The following is a 20,938-nucleotide window of genomic DNA, read 5'->3' as shown; positions in this document are numbered from 1 at the left end:
ATTTAGTTATTTATCATTCTTTTTGATGGTACATGATTCCATATTTCTTGCTTCATTTATTTGACGTCTTCAGTTTTGGACACACATTGTCAGGGTTTTTCTATATTGTAGATAAAACTTTTGACTGGTAGCTTTCAAGACAATCTTTCATACATGCCGCTTTATTTGCTCTGATATGTGACTTTTGGAAAAGACTGCATATTTTCATGTGGCTCGTTGGTCTAGGGGTATGATTCTCGCTTAGGGTGCGAGAGGTCCCGGGTTCAAATCCCGGACGAGCCCATATGTTGTCTACATGACCAAAATGTTGTTTAGCCTCTATTTAATCCAGCAATCAGTGAGATGTTCTCTACAGCTGCAAATCACACATGTTCCCATAGTAACTGATTTAGGGGCCGCTAAGAGATCTGATATGAATGACCTCATTGGCCTTGGCCAAGTAGAAAACATCCACAAATATTTCCAAAAATCTAGTGTTGTGTTGGTTTTTTATTTTCAAATATTGAATAACAAGACAAAACTGCAAAGCTGAATTAATTATTTTCACACTCTTAATTAACTGAAGCCTTTCACTGAACTACCAAACAAACAACTTGGTACTCTCTTTCTGGCCAGTGTCATTGAAGTTTTTAAAAAACTATAAACATGTGATGAGCGTCTTTTGAAGTGGATTTTAATATTACGCTGCAGCCGAGAGAGCACTCTGGTCAAACGTCAAAATGGTCTCTAAGTTTACACGTTAGTTTTGACTGCTAATGAAAATAGTTTTCTTTACAAATAACTCTCACACTGAACTAACAGCCAATCCCTCAACAAGTTTGTGCTCTCTGCTCATATTGCCTTCATATTAAATCATTTTGTGCTTTTTAAAGAACTTATTTTAACATTGCACTCAACAACAAACAAATCCTCCCTTACAACAAAAGTAACTTCAATGGCCAAACTGCATTATATTTCTTCAGGTCAATATACGGGCCCCAAGTAGGAGGGAGGTAAGCCGTGAGTTTGAGACCCTTGCTAAAATGAAACGGTGGAGAGTCCCAGGTATTTATACACCAGAGGGATGTGTCCCTTAAAGGAATCCGGACACTCATCTTTCAAAGCTCCTTAGACTAACAGGCCCTGGATGACTGAGAACAGACAAAACTACTATGTTTTAGGCACTGCTGGGAGTTGAACCCAGGATCTCCTGTTTTCTAGTTTAAATACTTACTAGACAGGCACTTTAACCAACTAAGCCACAGTGCCACATACACACAGATGAGTGACTGATGAACACCGAGAAAACCTCCAACCGTTAAATAGATTTGAGCCTAAACAGAAACACATGAAAGGCAGTCTTGTTTCTTATATTACTCACCAGAGGTTGTCGCATAAAAAGAGACGACGTGTTTAAAACTCGGGTTAAAAGTGGGACGGTGTTTTCGTTTTTGCTAGCTAAAGGTTCAGCTGCTGTTTTTCACAGGGAGAGAGAAGAAAGGGAGCTAACATCACATGGAAATGGAGAAAGATAAGAAAGACAGGACAGGAGAGGTGAAAGTGGTTCACAATAGTATCACACAGATGTACATAAAACATACATCATCATCATACAGCACAAATCCATTTAGAAGCTAGTCTAAATAAATGAGTCTTTAGCTGCTTTTTAAAAAACCTAAAGGTGGAGTCAAAGCATTCCACAACCTGGGGGCCACCGCTCTAAAAGATATGACTCCTTTGATCCTAAAACGTGCTTGTGGGACCACCAACAGCCTTTGATTAGATGATCCCAGGCTGTGAGAGGGAGGGTGGGGTTCTAACAGATCAGAGATGTAGGCAGGAGCGTCACAACTCAGAGCTTTAATAGTCAGCACTAAAAGTGAATTCTATAATGTACTGGAAGCCAGTGTAATGAGAAGAAAACCTATGTAATGTGCTCTCTTTTTCATGCCTTTGTTAAGAGCCTTGCAGCAGGACTGACTGGAGATAGTTACGATTCTTTTGGCTCAAACAAAGAAAACAGCTGTTACAATAATCTAAGCAAGCCGAAATAAAAGCTTGAATAATTATTTCCAATTCAGATTTAGACAACAACAGTCTGGTGAGGGGTAGTTTGGGAGACTGTGGGTGTTCATAAAGTACCTCCTATTCCTAGACTTTTTCTTTGATGTTGATGAGAAAAGGTCATTGATAAATCGATAAACGCCTGTGAAAAATATCATTACAAAGGTTGGCATATGAAAGAAAGAACCTCTAGGGTCAGATCTACTCGTGTCTGCAGCAGCTAAAAGCCTTCTCTTGACATTAAAAAGCTGTTGGGTTTACTAAAGAGGCTCAGTGTCAGCTTGTGACTGAAAGTTGTGAACAGGAGTATTTTTGCAGCTGGCCTTTGATTCAAAATCTTAAACACTAAATGGGATTTGAGGCTAAGAAACTCAAACTGAGGATCATCCACAAAGACCAACAAGTCAAAGAAAACAGGCACGTTCTCATTTTTACAATCTCACATGTCAGTGCAACAGGGACTAATATCAGCTTTAAATGTCAACATAGTATACTCAGCTTAATCTGTCTCTCAGCCCAGGAAGTCTGAACAGCCCCTGCTATGTAGTTACCAGCACAACAACCTGGATGTGATCCTGATCCCAAAGCTCTACTAAGGGAATAGTTTAAGCTTTTAGCCAATTCATTTCTGTGTTCGGGATTCCCAAAGTAATTCAGAGGGATCAAGGCTCTAATTTTACTTCTAGATTATTTGCACAGGCTCTCCAACAACTTCATTTTAAACATAAATCATTGGTGTTACCCAAATGTCTGTCTAAACAGATGTGCTTCAAGCTGTTTTTTAAATGAAGCCACAGAGCCGATGGTGTGTAGTGGGGGAGGTAAACTGTTCCACAGTGTTGGAGCTAGGGTTTGAAAAGCGAGATCCCCCTTCGTTTTCAAACGGGTCCGTGGAATAGTCAGAAGACCACTATCACTGGCTCTGAGGATCCTGTTTAGAGTTTGAAGGTTGAAAAAGCTCCGCGATATAGGTGGTGGCCTCACCTTGTAAAAATATGAACTTAAAAGTGAGGATTTTAAACTGATATCTGTACACAACCAGACGCCAGTGTAAGGATTTTAACATGGGAGTGATATGGGACCTAATTGCAAGCGACAACGTAATTCAAACAGAATTCAAACAGTTTAACAGAAACACATGAAAGGTAATCTTGGTTTTTATATTAATCACCAGAGGTTGTCGCATAAAAAGAGACGACGTGTGTCAAAGTCAGGGGTTAAAAGTGGGACAGTGTTTTTGTTTTGCTAACTCTCCACGACACTAAACTTCAGGCTGCTCACCTACAGTCAGCCTCCTCCATTGCCTCTTGATGCCCACTCACACTAGTCAGCTTCTACGACAGTGGGTGGGGTAACTGCAGAGTTACTGTAGTTTTGCTTTTTCATTTTTTCATTTGTTTTTAATTTTGTCTAGTTTCACTTACTTTCTGTTGTCAGTTTATGTATTTTAGTTTAGTTTTTATTGTTTGAAATTGTTTTGCTTTTCATTACAATTTTCAGTTCAATTCTATTTTATTTACATAAATAAAATTACAAATCACAGCAACAGTTGCCTAGGGGTGCTTTAGACTGTAAGATCAGACCCTACAATAACACATACCCCACAGCGGCCATGAAGAACTCCCTTTTAAAAAGAAGAAACCTCCAGCAGAACCAGGCTCAGGTAAGGGGCTGCTGTGCCAGAGAGCAAGAGAATAATAATAACTAATAATAAGATGCAGAGTGGCGTATAAACACATAGTCAGAAAAGTGACATGAGAAGAATCTTATTGCAGCATAACTAAGGGAGGATTCAGGGTCCCCTGGTCCAGTTCTAACTTTATGCCTTATTCAAAATGAAAGTGTATGTTAAAGGAATTCCCTGACTTGCACGGTCTTTGTGTCTTTGTTTAGAAGCAGAACGACATAGATGGATCCACTTCTCAACCCTGTCATCGCTGTGGTGGTGGGAAAGATATTTCTGTTCTAAAACCTTTGTGCATACAAAATAATACGACAGGACTTGAAGGAAAGTAACACATTTACTCTCATTTGGGGCGACTGAGGATGGATCAGATGAGTTTCACACCTACCTTGTGTCCTCATACCTGGTGGTAATGGACAGCATGTTGCCTTATCAGCACTGGGGTCTTTTGTTTGATGGTTCCACAGTGCCTCCTTCTGGCCGTGAAGAAGCACCACACCTCTCTGCTCTTTCCATTACAGGGAATGTGTAGAAAGCACAAACCTTTAATAATCACAGCTGAGATCATAAAGTGTAGTTATCCTTCCTTCCTTTCCTTCTTCCTTCCTCTTAAGCACTTAAGGGTTGCTGGAGAGGGGGTTGAAGAGTATCCCAGCTGTCACGAGGTAAAACTCAGGGTACACGCTTGACAGTTCACCACTCATGATCACATTCCCAATAGATTATTGTAGTTCCCAAGAGAATCAACAATTAACCTAAAAAAGCAAGTTGTTGGACAGTGAGAGGGAGCCGGAGCATCCTCAGAGAACCCAACATGCAAACAGCAGATTCACATGCACGACCTTCTTGCTGTGAGGCAACAGAACTAACCACTGCATCGCCATGCTGACCTTAGAGTGCAGTCCTGTGGTGGAAAATGTTACTGTGGGTGCTTTAGATTAAATTACATACAAAAAAAGTACTGGTTTATTATATCAGTGGGTAAAAGAGTCAAGATTGGATCTAAAGGATGTAAATGGACACGCACAGTGCATTTCTGCTCAGTCTGAACACTCAACGCAGCCTCATTCGCCCAACTGAAACTCAGCGTTCAGTATCTCCTTTTTTTCACCAAAAGACTTTCTCTGTATCTCTGCTGTTTGTTTTTGACTTGAAACACTAAATAAATGTTTTACTACACATCTGTCTCGATTGTTTAATCAGCTGCTGTAAACTGTCCAAATTTAAAATGCTACATTTAGTAGATTTAGAGATATTAATTTCACTATTTTTAGGTAATGATACTTTATAAACCTATTCTGCTGTTTAACAAAGACAGTATCATCATGTTTAAAGCACTTTTAAATCTGACAGCAGCACTCAGTTCTCCTGCACATGTGTGATCTTGGAGTGAACTGAAGGTTCAGATGCATCTCTCAGGACCTGTGTGGGGACTTTGCTGGACTTTTGTCTGTTTCTTAAAGATGTGACTTTCAGATGCTATTCAGCTGGTGTGGATGGTGTGTGTGTGTGTGTGTGTGTGTGTGTGTGTGTGTGTGTGTGTGTGTGTGTGTGTGTGTGTGTGTGTGGAGGGGGGGGGGGGGGTAGGTCTGAAACATCTTCCAGTTTCATGCTTGTTTAATCAAGTGTAATAATACTCATCGATTAAATGTCCCAAAGTTAAGAAATCTCTCTGTGAACCTTTAGTTTGCTGCCATCTTGTGGCATGTGGAATGCTCCAGACAAGCAAACTTGCTCACGGTCAGTTAATCAAGTGCATAGAGCCCTGTGATGAATTTTCACATTTACTCCGTGAATCTTCATTCTTCTAGCTAGTCTTTACTCTTCTAGAAGCTTTCTTTGCTCGGATTTCTGCAGCATTGAATCTATGTCTTCTCCACTGCTATTCCAAACATGGTGCTGATGCAGGGGTCATTAGCACAGTAAGATTTAAGTGCACAAAATGTTCACATCATAACTGCATCCATTTTGACAACATTTCTAACACCACTGGCTGAAAGGCAGCCCCAAACCATGACGGAGCATCCACCGTGTTTTAAAGATGGCTGAAGACATTCACTGCTGTAGCGCTCTCCTGACCTCCTCCGTATATGATGATGATTTAGACTAAATTTGGAGTCATCACTCCATCAAACCTTTTGCCCCTGATTTTCACTTGGTGTTCAGGAGCCAGACTGCTTTGGGGGAAAATGCTATTGCACAATCTTTCCGACCTGTTCCTGATGACGCAGAGTCGTCTTTTGGATGGAACGGTGGTAAACAGTTGGTGGGAAGGGTGATGCGGGTCAGCCATGATGTTAGTGGCTTTCCCAGTGAGGTGTAAATAACCTGTAGACTGGGTAGAGAGCTGCCAATAACACGCTCAGCGGTCCACACTATCCTCTGGAGGGCTCTGCGGTTGGATGCGTGGCAGTTTTCATACCAGACTGTGATGCAGCGGGTTAGGATGCTCTGCATGGTACCTCTGTAGAAAGTATTAAAGATGGGTTTGGGGATGTGCACCTTCTTCAGTCGTCTCTTGAAATGCAGTCGCTGCTGAGCTCTTTTTGTCACTGATTTGGTGTTGCTGGTCCAGGACAGGTCCAGGGGTGGATCTAGAGAAATGTTCCTAGGGTGGCATGGAAATCAAATGGGGTGGCAAAATCAAAGCCTTGTTTTAAACATATATGCAGGTGTTACATATGGTTAATGCATAAGTATATGTTTCATATAAATATGGTCTATAACGTAATTATTTTCTATAGCCCACATAATTAAACATTTCTGTTACATAAAATGTGTGAATTTGTATTTTATGTGCTATATAGCCTTTATAAGAAATAAATATGTAACCAATGAGTATAAAATCCAGAAAGCTACACAAGTCTAACTTAAGCTTCACACTGTTTTTTGTTAGAAAAACAATCAAATTGTTACTGACTACTACTGTCAGAAATATGTACTGTCACAAACAATAATTTAAACCTAATTTTTCATGATTTGTTGGGTTAATATTTTGAGGTCCAAAATATAATTGGCCATTTTTGTCACGGTTCTGGGTCAGTTTCAACCCAGTATTTTGAGTTTTGATTGTTAGTTTATTTTTGAATGACTGTTGTGGTTTTGGGTGCTATGAGTATTATTATTATTATTATTATTATTAGAGTTCCATGTTTCTGTTTATTTGTGTTTAAGATTTGTGTTCTCATGTTTTGTGTGGGTTTTAGTTCCATGTGTCATTTTCTGTCTGTCTCTCAGTGTCGAGTCTGCGTCTTTGTGTAGTGTTCTTGTTTCCTGTTTTATTGTGAAGGTCTGCGTCTCATGTGAGTGTGTTCAGTTTTACCTCTGTCTCCTCGTGTTGATTACTCCCAGCTGTGTTCCCCACCTGTGTTTCTCTGTGGCTGGCTGTGTCCCAATTCAGAGTCTGCAGGCTTGACGTAGGCATTTTAAGTGCGGTTACGTCACCGCCACGCGTAGACGGCTGTCCCAATTTGAAGTGTACTTCAAATGCATACTCCTATAACAAAGTATTACATACATAAATGCCGATATGCTAAATCCCCCCCTTCATGGCCTGCTCTTAAAAACGAACTCTCCCTGTTCCGTAAATCTCTTAAGCTAATAAATAAGCCCCAAGCAATCAAATTGCATAGATTTTTAGAAGAGTTTGATTTTTCTTAGCCCCTTATTTAAGTTATGTGTCTTGTTTATGGAACCTCACTTTCAGAGATTTTATGATCCCCCTTGTCTCGTTTATTTCTGTTCCTTGTTTTTCTTTTTTTTCTCATTCTTTTTTTATTGTTATTTATTTTTGTATTGGTTATTCATCTTTTATATTATTATTATGTAGATGTGTATATAGATGTGTACGTATGCATGTGTATATGCATATATATATATATATATATATATATATATATATATATATATATGTGTGTGTGTGTATGTGTATGTATATGTTTACTTTCAGTTATTGTCGATTTCATTGTGGTGTACAGGAGGTGTGATTCTGTTCTGATTGATTCAATATGTGGCTTGTCTCTTTGAGATTGTCATTATTATTGTTCTAAATAAAGTTCATTTAAAAAAAAATGCATACTCCAAATGCGCCATCGATTTCCCCAAATATCAAGCGTGGTCCGGTGCACGCTTCGTGGTCCCATATATTCCACAATTCATAGCGCCTCAGATACTCAACTAATCAAAGTGATGTCATGACAAAAATGAATTTTTCTCCTTCATTTCTGTCAAACAATGCTGTATGTAACGTGTCTCGCGTTAGTATCATGGTTGCTAGGCAACCTGAACAGCGCGACAAAGCGTATACCGTCCCATTTCACAAGCCTCTCACTTCCGCACTTCTCGTACTTATAGTACGCATCGTACGTAGTACGCGTAGTGCGCGTACTTCAAGCATGCGGTCTCTTAATTGGGACACAGCCCTTGAAGTTCTCCAGAGACCTGGTAATGAACTAATCATTTGATTCAGGTGTGTTGACCCAGGGTGAGGTCTAAAACCTCCAGGACACCGGCTCTCAAGGCCTGGAGTTCCCTACCTCTGCATTAGGGCCTATATATAGGCAGTGCAAAATTTTGTACTGGGTTTCTCCCTGGCGGTTGCAAGTGAAAGTAAACCTAACTATGCTAATAGTTCCTTTCGATTCCTCCTCAGTATATTGATTATTAAGATCTGCCTCCCATTTTTCAATAGCACTCAATGTACTGCTACTGTGAGCATAGAGTGATGAATAAAAAGCAGAAGTAAAATGAGTTCTGTATGTTTCCTTCATAAGAAATGTCTCCAGGTCATCATATATAGCTGTTTCTAAAAATTGTGACAACACAGTTATGAACCTGGAGAAAGCTAAAAAAAAAATGTTCTGAAGAAAAATTTAAATGTGACTTCAATTGTTGAAAGTTCACCAATGTGATGTTTTGATCAAGGTCGCTGATCATTTGTAACCTGTTGTTACGCCACATATCAAACAGACTGCAGTTTCTCAATAAAGGGGTTAAAAATAATGTGCTGTCTTCTCTATCCAACCTCTTACGTATCTCCCACCAAACCCTAATTATGTTACAGTATTTGGGTTATTCTTAATCTCTGTTTGTAATTTCGTTTTGTCCCAGACAACTAAACTCCAAAGTGAAGGTGGCTTAATTTTTAAGTTTATTTTGCGTAAACCTGAGCAAAAATAAGATTGGTTTAATCCTACAGACTGCGCTTGTGAAACCGGCTGCAGATCTAAACCACAGTGAACACTGGTGGGTTAGACTGCGCTCTCCAACATCATAATCAAATCAAACCAATAAGGAAATCTATGTTTGGAAGAATCCTCAAAGACTAAAACGGTTCTATTTTGTCTTACTTGCTTGTTTGCTTGCTTGCTTGCTTGTTAACTTTTTCAATATGTCACCTTTTTGTACAGTGACACATTCATCAAATGAGAATCTGACACACAGGGCACTCCAAGCTGGTTGGACATATTGATGACTTGCTTGAACTCACATCTGCTTCCAATTAGCAGTGATTAGAAGCTTTCCCTTGATTCTCAGTGGAGGGAAAACCAGCAGGTCTACTGGCTCTTGTTAAGTTATTTCAAACCTACAGTAGTCAGTGACTGTTAAATCACCTTTAGTGCTGATATCTTACACTCAATCTCATGTATGAATTTAACAAATAACTATTACTTCTTTTTGTAGTTGTTGTTTGAGCTAATTTACTTGAAGATGAGTAAAGTTAGTGAAATGATTCAGGAAAACAGTGTTTGTATGCAGTCTGTTGACATGGACTTGACTTGTCTTCCTCCCGGCAACACGTCCCTGCAACAGGTAATGTTTATTTGTGTTTGTTTGTGTTTTTAATGCATAACCATTACTGCCAATTCTTCACTTATTTGGGGTGTCTGTCCCAGTAACTGAATGGAGGGACTGGAAGAAACGGTTTAAACTCAGCTCCTCTGCTTTGATTTGTCTTTTTCTGTTGTTAGACTGATGCACCCAGTGCAGCTGAACAGCAGACAATGAGCGTTTATCTCAGAGTGAGGCCTTTCTCTAAAGAGGAGCTCTCTAACAATGAGGATCAGGTACACTCGAACATACTGGGATGACCAATAAGGAAAAAACAGTGTGTATCGTCTCTGCTTTCTTCTGCAAGTGTTGTAGCTCATCTGCACATTTCCATGAATATAAGGGACTGGAACATTTTGTATTAAAACACAAGAGGTCCCCCCCCCCCCCTCCCCTCCCCTTAAATGTAAATGTAAATGGCCTGTATTTATATAGCGCTTTACTAGTCCCTAAGGACCCCAAAGCGCTTTACATATCCAGTCATCCACCCATTCACACACACATTCACACACTGGTGATGGCAAGCTACATTGTAGCCACAGCCACCCTGGGGCGCACTGACAGAGGCGAGGCTGCCGGACACTGGCGCCACCGGGCCCTCTGACCACCACCACTCCCCTTGGATTAGATGATCTTGTAGCCTAATACTATTTAAGAGCAGTTGTCTTGCATTCAAAATAAAACTAATGGAAAGAGCACCTGATTTAAGACAGTTGCCACTTTTGCGCCAACATAGTGCCCATGCCAGTTCTGACTCTGAGATAGTTGGATTTACAAAGACTGTTAAACACTTTGTTTTCCCATCTCTCAGGCTTGTGTTGTGATTGAAAACAGCCAGACGGTGACACTGAATGCACCAAAAGGTTCTGCCACCATCAAGAGCCGTGAGAAAGGAATTGGCATGTCACTCCACAAATTTTATTTTTCACAGGTCAGTAACATTTGAAATGACCCATTTTCTCCCCCCCTTTCTATGTCAGTAATTGTCGACTTTTTATCTTCTGTTGCCTTTTAGATTTTTGGGCCTGACACAACACAGGCTGAGCTGTTTGAGAACGCAGTCAAAAGCCAAATGAGTGATTTCTTGGATGGGAAGAACGCACTGATATTCAGCTATGGTGTAACCAATGCTGGGAAAACCTTCACAATCCAAGGTACGGACAGAAGCACAATATCCTTGTGAAGTTCAAGTCGTGCAAAGTTCTTCTGGTAATGTTTTGAAGTCCTACAGGATCTCCAAAAGAGCCAGGGATACTGCCTCGAGTGCTGGAAAGCACTTTTCAGTACATTGGAGAACATCAGTATCCGGGAATGGACCTGAAGCCCTACCTCAGGAATGGTGTGCAGTCTCTGGATTTTCACCAAGTAAAGCAGGAAAGAATCACTAAAGCTGCCATTTTTGCTTCATTTAAAGAAGTAAGGACTCAGTTCTGTCAAATGTATTCCAGAAAAGAGAAGATGGTAATAAAGCACTTGAGTGTAGTGCTGTTTACATTCGTACGTCTCTCCTCTGGTCTAGGAGTGTGATTCTCTCAGAGGCAGTGGTTGTCTACAGTCTTGTTCGCCCAGCCATCTTTCATCCTCTTCTGCATTTTCAACTCAAACGGGTACTACTCATTAGAATAGTGATTATTGTTGTGGATTCTTATTATTTCTATATTTACGGTCTTCTGTGCTCCTACTTTAGTGCTGACCAGCAACCAGGCAGAAGCAAATGACAGCCAGTTTGCCTTATGGGTGGCTTTCTTTGAAATCTACAATGAGTATGTGTACGATCTTCTCCAGCCATCTTTGTGCTCCAAATCCAAGAAACGTGCCTGTCTCCGTGTATGCGATGATGGTGCTGGAAATGCTTATGTTAAAGGTGTGGAAATGACCTTGGCTTATGTTCTTAAATTATCAGGTGAATGTTAGCATTAATGATTAAAGGAAAAACATTTGTTTTGATTTCAGACCTCATTTGGATCAACATTCATAACCTGGGTGAAGCCTCCAAGCTGCTACACTTTGGGAATAAAAACAGAAGTGCTGCAGCCACAAAGATGAACCACTCATCTAGCCGAAGGTAAAAACCAGTTAAGTTTATCATGGATGTGGTGTTAAACAACCTGTTCAAAACTCACACAGGCTTTCCTTACAGCCACAGCATATTTACAATGAAGTTACTGAGGATCAATGGAGGGACAGCTGAAAGGGTCTCTGAGTAAGTATATGAAAGTAGAAGTTAACTTTAACCTGCTCAGAAAACTTGTGTATTGTAAAAGGATTTTGTAACATTGCAAAAGTCCGTCCGTCCATGACTGAGATAAAAGATGGGGGGGATTAAAAAGACAATAAGCAATTTAATATAAAGATGAAAAATAATTGACTCAAAATTAAACAAATGTGTAATGCTAAATAAGAATGTGATTTTTTGCAAATGCAAATAAAGCATACTAACAATCTAAAATGGCAATCAATAAATGTAAAGTGTACTTAATAATATTTTTTGCAACTAATTTCTCAAGTTGAAAATCATGCTAAAAATCCCTACTAACAATCATGGTTCCATCTCAGTTCATCAATATTTAAAACGGTGGTTGTCCTCCTAAAAGTACTAAAATGCATTATTGCTGCAGTAAAGCTAATGAAGATCATATTTAAATCAAAAATGTAATCTAGTACAGTGAAAAACAAAAGTTTTGCACTTGGACAGAGTGTCTGATATCTTGATACCTGCTCAATCATCCAGGTAAGTAAATCCCAAAGAGTTGACTTTAAACAATAACTGAACCTAGCCAAATTAGTGGGCTAGGCCGCTTCAGCTATTGTGCAAATGTATTGTTTATAAGATTGCAGTCAGCTGAGACTGAAGAAGTCACTTGGATCAGTGACTCCCACTGAAAACGCTACGTCCAGATGAACAGAATGAACTCTTTGGGAATGGTATCCAATACTTATAGTATCGAAAATAATAGTGCAGTAAAAAATGGAATATTGTGTCAACGTGATATTTATCTTGCATCTTTGCTATAGAAGTGCTTCTCATAGTGGTTTTTGAGATCATGTTTTAAATGTTAAAATAAACTAAAATGGTTCTTCAAGTACAGGAAAATAAAATGGATCACATGAAATGAGTTTCCCTAAGGGAATGTTTTGGGGCCTTCAGCGGGAGTTATTAGGTGAGAACTCTGCTTCATTGCTGGGACTGAGGCACTAACATGTCCACCTTTTTTTGTAAACATAAATTGTGAAACTATGATTCTTCTGTTTGTGTTTTTTCTCTCGCAGGTTCTCTCTCTGTGATCTGGCCGGCTCAGAAAGATGCAACAAAACAAAGACTTTTGGAGAGAGGCTTAAGGAGGCGGGTAACATTAATAATTCCCTGCTTATTTTGGGGAAGTGTATCACTGCGCTCCGCAACAGTGGGCCTGACAGGTACAGTGAGACTATCACCACCAGAGCAAACATGAGTGTTGACACAAAATGCTAAAGCTTTTGTTTGTTTTTAAGTAATGTAACTTTTGTCACATCTTGTCCTCGTTAGCGTTATTGTATGTTGGTTATGGTGTTGGCGAAGGAATAAATGAACCTTCATGTCGGATGGTTATGTGTTTTTTAAACCTTTTGCATGCTTTTATGTTGTCATCCATCAGAACGAGGAGCATCCCCTTCCGAGAAAGCAAGCTCACCAAGCTGTTCCAGGCTTTCTTCTGCGGGAAGGGAAGACCCTCCATGATTGTCAACATTAACCAGTGTGCTTCCACCTATGACGAGACTCTCCATGTCATGAAGTTCTCAGCTGTTGCCAAACAGGTTAGCCCGAGTTCAAAATGCAGAAAAGGCCTTGGTGACGTGAAGCACTGATCTCAGCTCTGATTTGTGTAGGTGGTGCAGGTGATCCCAGATAAGGCTCTAGAATCTCTGGCTCCTCGTCTCGTAGGTCATGATGGCAAGCCCCTGCTGAGCAACGGGGTGTTTGACAGCAACGTCCTGGAGAGTTACCTGTCTGAAGATGAGCTGCTTGATGAAGAAGAGGAGGCTGACATGTCTTTGTTGCCACATAGTGTAAAAAAAAAAGTCTTCCATTAAACACTGATTTAGCTGAAAGCATGCCCTATGCCCAACTGTAGCTTGAAAGTAGCAGCAGCATGCCTGTACTCACGTTCTTGAAAGATAATGGCTAAGATAATAGAAATTGTTTCGGGTTTTTTTTTGTTTTGTTTTGGGTTTTTTTGTCTCATTTCTAATATTAACGTTCATTTGTTTCAACTTATTATTATTATTATTATTATTATTATTATTATTTATTTTTATTTTTTTATAGGAACTTTTGAATGTGGTTGAGAACTTAAGAACAAAGCTACTGGCTGAGCGAAGAAAAAACCTGCTGCAAGAAATCGAAATTCGCAAAGAAATGGGAGACGCCATGTTGCAGCAGCTGATGGAAAGTGAAGAACTCCGCAAGTATGTGCAGTTTTGCAAAAGCGGGCCAGCGATCTTCCATAAATGTGTATGCTGTTGGTAGTGATTTCAGGTGAAGTTGATTATTTTCCAATATTATCTTCTGCAACTGTGAAGTCGTCAGATCGAAGAGCTGAAGGAGAGCTACCGGGATAAACTGGAAAACACATTTGAGATGTACAAGGATGCTATTAAAGAACATGCTTATCATAGCGCTATGACCAATCTGGAGGATAACTATGTACCACTCGATGAGTTCACTGCAGAACAGGAGAAAGTGGAGGTATGTTTCAGTTGGCTGTTGAAATATCCCGTCTAAACTTTTTCCCAGGGTCTTGCTAAATTCACTTGTGTACTGATGTAAGGGAATCTTGAATAAAAGATTTGTCAAACAATGGATCAATCGGTAAACTGCACATTAGCTATGCTGACAATTTAAGTAGCCAACACCCTGAGATACTGATGATGAACACAACAGCTTTGACTCTTCTTGACTGTGTAGGCCCTCAGGCGTAAAGTGTCAGAGTTGGAGGCCTTGACTTCGAGGACCGGTGTAGTTCCTGCTGCTCCAACCGTGGATCAATCGAGCCAGACTGAACCACTGAGTATATGGGCAGGAGAAGCAGGTTGGTCCAGTTAATGGGTTTTTTGTCTTGTTTCATAGATGTGAATTTTCCTTTGGATGGTGGCACACATTTCTCAGCGTTGCTCTACTTTGTACACCATCACAGGACATGTAAAACAATCAAGACTTGAGTAGAGTTTTACTTTTAGACTTTTTACTTTTTTTAAACTTCCTTGAAATAACAATAGAAACTTAGAAAGTTGACAAATGCAATGATTTTTGAGAAATGTAGTGCCTCAAGGTTTTAGAGACTGATGAAATTATTTAGTAGTTTTAAGTATATTTATGAATAAGGACTATTTTTAAATTTTCGAAAGGATTAAAAAAAGAACCCCTTCCAAAATACAAAAAACTTGAATCCGTTCAGTTTTCTTTTTATAGCGCAAAATCTCAACAGTTGCGGTTTATATTGAAAGGTTGAGACCCCACAAGAATGCAGAGAAAACTTAGATGACCCTCTGAGCAAGCACTTGGGAACAGTGGGAAGAAAAACTTCCGTTTAATGGGAAAGTGGTTTCCTTGATTTTAAATTTTAAGTTTCCTGCTCTTCATTTGTTGTAATTTTCATTTGCAATTAAGTTTTAGCTTTTTTTTTATCATGAGGCCAGCATTTATTAAAACAGCAGCAAATTCAACCCTACACAGGAGATGATCGATACAGGTGCCTACACAGAGAGAAATGTGCCATAGAGCGGATGTGTGAGGATAAACAACAGGTAACAAGGACACAACTTTCCAGTTAAACACTGGCTCTGATTGGCTATGTAATTATGTGTGTTGATGTTTGCTCGTCAGCTAATTTTGTCGCTGGAGAAAAGGCTGATGGAGCTTAATGAAACGCTACAGAAGGTCAGAGATGGTTTTATGGAGAAATCAGCTGATCTTGAGGCTCTGCAGAGGACTGCTGATGATCAGGTGAGATGATGCACAGCAGGAGTACACAACATGTTCTTGCTACCAAGGGTGGCACAACCAGATATTAGATTGATGGAGCAATTACTTTCTTACACATGACCAGAAAAATTAAAAAAGGAGAAATCAAGAAGCAGCAAATACTTTTCTCACAGCACAAATAATGCCTGTCTATATCATATGAAATTCTTATTTATTTTTAAAGAAAAAATCCATGGAAGAGATCCTACAGCAAAATGTGGAAAAAGACAAGGAGATTGTCTCGCTGAAGGCAGAAGTTGCCAAGCTCTCCCAGAAGTCCCCTGTGCAAGCAAAGACTAAGCGAGGCCTTCTCGCCAACATCAGGGAGGCTGTCACATCACCACGGAAGGGAACGTCTGCCCGAACACTGAGGAAAACGGGCAAGACTGTACACCATTGAAAGCCCAGTTGTTGTACAACAACTGCACTCACCCGGTTAGTGCATGAAAATGTCCTCCTTTCAACTGAGGAAAATTGCATTTTGTTTTTAAGAACTTCCTTCGGATTTGAAGAAAATCTCCTTTAACTGAGAATGAAATGTGTATTTTTGTGTGCGTGTCTTGTGCTATAGTTTTTGTTTTTTAAATAAAATAAAATTGTACACTTAATGCTTTACATATGAAGATGCACAGAAAATCTAAGCAATCCCCTTCTGTTTTTAGAAGGCTTCGTTTCAAAGCTCCATTGGTGTAATGTGAGTTCATGCTCACCGTATATGTGCTGTCTTTTTATTTGGTCTATAGACTTTTTCCACATGAAAAAGATCCTTCTGCATCCACTGCTATAGAAATATAACCTGCTTCTTCTAAGCATGCATTCAGTACATGGAGCTGTTCAAAATAAGGCCATCCATTTTCCAGAGCCTTCAGGGGAAAGTAAACCACAAAGAACCTTGATAGGACAAAGCAATCATCTACAACTTTCAATACTCTTAAGTGCATCAGTGTGCTTTCTAATCTGCTTATTAGTTTATCTTTACACACAGTCAATTCAAATCTTTAATTCTCACCTAGTGCAATGTACAACAAATTTCCAACATGCTAATAAAATATTTATGGAGTATATTGACCTTTACAGCTGAGTGAAGGAGGTGTAGCCACTGTGGTGTGCTTGAAGTAACAGAGCACAGCGTCCTCAGTTAGTGAAGGGGCCATTGTGGTAGGCAGCCAGCTGCTCTCCTCTCTGGTATCGTTGATGGTTAATAAGATTAGCTGCCTGTCTTAGCCTGCGTCAGTGCAAAGGGGTCAATCACAGGATTAGCACCTTGCTTAACAGTTACATCATTTTATTATCATTTTTTTCATTTTTCTTCATTACTTTGACTTTTCCCCACTCCAGCATCCATAGCATGTTTAGGACCTGTAATTGCAATATAGTTGCTGCAGGGGGATATTGTTGTGCATCATGCTGCCTTGGGACTGAGTTTGTCTCGACCCTCAGCCACTGAATGAAGAATCTTCCAGGGGAAGAAGAGGAGCAGTGGCAGCCAGGGAAGTAAAAGGTAGCCGGGCCAAACTCTTGTCTGCTGTGGCAGAGTCCTAGACTCTGGACAAGTCATCCCTCATGCCACTTGTAAATAACAAAGTGGGCAATGACTGCACAGTTGGCACAGACAAGACTTTGGCTGATGGGAAGGATCTGGTGGAATCTGTGATAAAGGTAAGTTGCTCCAAGTCTTCTCCTCTGGTCATAAAGAAAGCTCTGACCTCACTCTAGTCTCCTTTACATTTGTCTACTACGTTGTATTTGCATGTTTATGTACCAGTCTAATAGATTTGTGGACATGAATATGAAAAAATGGCTGGGAAGTTGATTTGTACACGGCAGTAATTTCCAGAATTTCATGTGAATACTTGGTATGTAAAGAGTTCAGTATTGCATGAGAATATAAAACGTATGGGGGAAAAAAATTAACTCCATTTGGTTTCAGTTCTATAGCCGTCGCCACGTAAACATTTTACACGCAGAGCATGCACAAAGGGGGGAAAGTAACATCCTTTATTCCCGACCCCTGTGGCTAAAAGTGCACTCTCACTGAAAAGAATTTCTTGGTCCACTGAGTCTGTGCGACTCTCCTGCGTTAGATAATGCCGTGGACATGTTCGACATTTTCTCCCCATTAAAATCAACTGTTTAATTTTAAAGTTATTTTTGTCAGTATGATAAAGGATGTTTGCACAATGGCAGTTTGCATCTTATTTTCCTTGTACCTAGAGGTCGATGGTAGTATTTCTACTCATTAATTGGTGTAAGCAGCCACAAATGAAGCGCAGAAAATGACAAGATGGTGTTAATATTTAATATAACTGATTTTCAAAGTAAATGTTACAATTTAAGAATGGTATAGCGCATCTGTGGTTTTACCGTCACCAGTGCATGCTAGGAAAATGGGCCACTCAGAGTACACGAGGTTGCTTTGGCTTATCTAGAAATAGATCAATGTTAATGAGATTATTTCTAATATTTTTAATGAATGAAACCACCTGCTAATCTCTCTCTCCCCCCAAGGTTAAATGTATCGGCTGAAAGTAAATAATTCTTGCAGTATGATTTAGATCAGAAAACAAAACGTGTACGTTTTTCTGCACTTCAGTTGCTGTTTCAAGCAGGTTAAGATGACTAATGTTCAGCTCGATCAGCTTTTTTCCCCAAACAGTTTTCTTTCAGTTTCGGTACTCTGATTTTTTTTTTTTTTTTTGTGTGTGTGTGCGCGTGGGTTGGTTGGTGAAGTGTTTAGCAGAGAATAGCTGCTCAGAAGGTTAATGATGTGCAATACCTAATTAAGATTAGTGGTCTAAATACAGCAGGTGATATGGACAGCAAGGGCATGTCCCTACTATGAAAAACAAAAAGCCCATTCCTCTTGCAAACTTGGAGTTAGCCACCTTGGAAGGGAATTATCTGGAATACTTTTGTTTAACTAGGAGTTCCTGAGCTCTGCATATTACCGAGCACTGTCAAATCTTTGTTACAGGTGGTAGCATGTTACCGGCATTTGGCTGCATGTGTTGGTGGCTGCACAGACAGTTTGCAGCTGCGGGATGAGCTAAGACAAATGCGAGAAAAGGCCCTGAATTTGGCCGAGGCCATCCGTCTGCATCTGACCTCACATCTGCGGGACAAGAGCCTGCCCGAGGACCAGCGCAAGGAGATGGAGCTCCTCTGGGTGGCCTTCTCCTCCAGTCTAGAACTGCTCCATGTTGACATGTGCAAGGTTTTCAGCATGGGTGACAACTTCTCCCTAGCCAACACTGCTTCCTTGGTGCAGACTGGCCTACAAGGTAAATGCAAGCCTTTCACATACTGCTGCTACTAGATGCAAGCAGTGTTGTCAACTGAAATCGAACTTTAAGCAAAACTAAGAAAACCGCAAAATAACTGCACTACTTTAGTCTTCAGAGGTTGTTTTAGAGTGAATGCAGAGGAAACTCTATTATTGTATCTTGTAAGACTCAATGACTACAAATGGAGGGGAAAGCTTTTTGGATTGTTATGTAAAGTATTTAGCTGTTTTTCATACTCTGCAGATAATATTTTATCAGAATTAATATGCTCAAATCTGCCAGTGTGCTAACATTTTAGAGTATCTCGTGTGAATGTCCTGTGGCATCAGTAAAGGTGAAATATTTGGACTCTAGCCCTGCATTTATTCAGTTTACTATTATTTTTTTTCTGTTATCATTGATGGATAGAAGTAAAGTGTGTGGAGCTGTGCTTGAGTTGGTCCATCACACTGATACACAATGTTTTCCCAACTTTTAAATGGACTGGTTCAGGTTTTAATGGCCCCCAGATGTTGGATGCTGCTGATTTATTTATTCCTCTGTAGTGCCACTGTGACAATATTACATTAGAATTTTTAAGCAATGAGGATTGCCATGAGATTTTGTTCAAATATTCACATTTCGTTTCCCCACATGATGAAGTGGAAAGCTTCTGCCACATTTTACAAATCCACTATTGAGTTGTAAAAGCCAAAAGAAAATGGAAAGCTAAAATTTGTTTCTGGTAATGCAGGAGGAGGCAGTGAGGTAGCAGCTCGAGCACTCAGTTTGGCAGACTTGAACCAGGAGCCTCCAACCCTTCCTGCTGGTCTTGAGAGCCAGGAACGGAGCACCATGGAGCAGGAAATCAGCCAAATCGACCACATGATTGATGACATGGAGAAAAAAGTAAATGTGTTGCGCTGGATGGTGGAGCCCCGGGGGCCACAATACGCAGACCCGCTCAGCAGCACCGAGAGCGCCTCCCTGGCTCTGCTCAGCATTGACGAGGAGCAGCCTGGACACAAGCCTCTATGCCAGCGCAATTTGATCTTTGTGCTCTTATTGCTGTTTGCAGTTGTTTTGGTGGCAGCCACGTTATCTGTCTGTCTTGTCCTTTTCTCATGAACAAAACCTTAATTTTTATTTTTTATTTTTTTTTTGGTGCAACCTCAGAAATGCTCTCTAATACTGTAACACTGGCAAGCTTTGCAGGTACAGTAGTGTTCTTTTAACTATATTCTTTGCAATGATGAAAAGGTGACTTTTATTGTAAACCTTTATTAGTGCGTTCTACAAATACTGAAATGAATCTGGATGCGAACTTGTTTGCCATGTCTTGCAGTGAATCCAAGGCTGCCATATGCATTAAACAAAGTACATGACTGCCTGTTATACAATAAAATTGTTTTATTTCACTAACAACGGTTTGAAAAGAAAATGGAGCCAACATTGTATTTTTTTTTTTCCTGACTAGCTTTTGATGCACAAAAGGAGCAATTCTACTTTTTTTTTTTTTTTTCTTTTTCTTTTTTTTTCTAAGCAGCCAGAAAGGCACTTCCTATTCCTTATTGCAACTGAGAAGACATAGGTGCAAATGCTTCTTAATATAGGTGATCATGTATTTTCTATATAAAGTGCTGTAGAGAACTGATGATGTTTAGCACAGTTGCACAATATAAAAGTATCAACTTTGATATGAAACTGTCTTCTTGGGGTTTTGTTGTGTTTTTGTTCTGTAAATTATTACCTCAAAGTGCAACTTTGGATCCAAAATCCTCTCAAGTCTTGCATAAGTTACTGCAGGCTGACAAGTCCCTAAAAGATGGCTGCAATACCATCTCACTCCTCTTAGGTTGGTTCAAAGCTATGACAAAACCGCTCAGCCACTGGAAATTTTCATATTCATGAAAGAAAAGTGTATAGACTACAGTATAGATAGCAGCAGATTCTCAGTCCAGTAAATCAAATCTGAAAGGTTGAAATATGAATCATCAAATATACAAACAAAAAATAGTACAATAGGAGCTTTATATTCATTCTGATGTATTAGTACTTATTAATTTATATTTTTCGGGTACTATACTGGTACTAATTGTACATAAAATACCCATTATG

The 20,938-nt window shown here is 39.8% G+C and overlaps 2 protein-coding genes and 2 non-coding genes across 4 annotated transcripts; 3 read left to right on the top strand and 1 right to left on the bottom strand.

The window, feature by feature from the left end:
* The first annotated feature begins 210 nt into the window (after positions 1–210).
* Positions 211–282, top strand: trnap-agg (transfer RNA proline (anticodon AGG)). Its single transcript has one exon. It is a non-coding gene; the product is annotated as a tRNA-Pro (tRNA).
* Positions 283–1,158: 876 nt separating this feature from the next.
* trnat-agu (transfer RNA threonine (anticodon AGU)) lies at positions 1,159–1,248 on the bottom strand. The gene is given in 2 exon segments: positions 1,159–1,194; positions 1,211–1,248. It is a non-coding gene; the product is annotated as a tRNA-Thr (tRNA).
* Positions 1,249–9,238: 7,990 nt separating this feature from the next.
* On the top strand, positions 9,239–17,047 carry LOC113029785 (kinesin-like protein KIF20A). The gene is made up of 18 exons (XM_026180795.2): positions 9,239–9,538; positions 9,697–9,792; positions 10,368–10,487; positions 10,572–10,710; positions 10,788–10,972; positions 11,076–11,163; positions 11,244–11,420; positions 11,510–11,621; positions 11,697–11,759; positions 12,827–12,973; positions 13,192–13,351; positions 13,424–13,603; positions 13,863–14,002; positions 14,117–14,282; positions 14,502–14,625; positions 15,270–15,340; positions 15,420–15,539; positions 15,742–17,047. Exons 1-18 carry the CDS (start codon positions 9,437–9,439, stop codon positions 15,955–15,957), a joined length of 2,406 nt encoding a protein of 801 aa, XP_026036580.1. The 5' UTR covers positions 9,239–9,436; the 3' UTR covers positions 15,958–17,047.
* A 29-nt stretch (positions 17,048–17,076) lies between these two features.
* Positions 17,077–20,529, top strand: rgs9bp (regulator of G protein signaling 9 binding protein). Its single transcript, XM_026180797.2, has 3 exons — positions 17,077–17,216; positions 18,532–18,838; positions 19,575–20,529. Exons 1-3 carry the CDS (start codon positions 17,121–17,123, stop codon positions 19,946–19,948), a joined length of 777 nt encoding a protein of 258 aa, XP_026036582.1. The 5' UTR covers positions 17,077–17,120; the 3' UTR covers positions 19,949–20,529.
* The last annotated feature ends 409 nt before the right edge of the window (positions 20,530–20,938 follow it).

This window comes from Astatotilapia calliptera, chromosome 9 (assembly GCF_964374335.1).
Source record: "Astatotilapia calliptera chromosome 9, fAstCal68.1, whole genome shotgun sequence".
NCBI classification, from domain to species: domain Eukaryota; kingdom Metazoa; phylum Chordata; class Actinopteri; order Cichliformes; family Cichlidae; genus Astatotilapia; species Astatotilapia calliptera.
The sequence above is the reverse complement of the archived record's forward strand: the minus strand, read 5'-3'. Positions and strand labels throughout refer to the sequence as shown.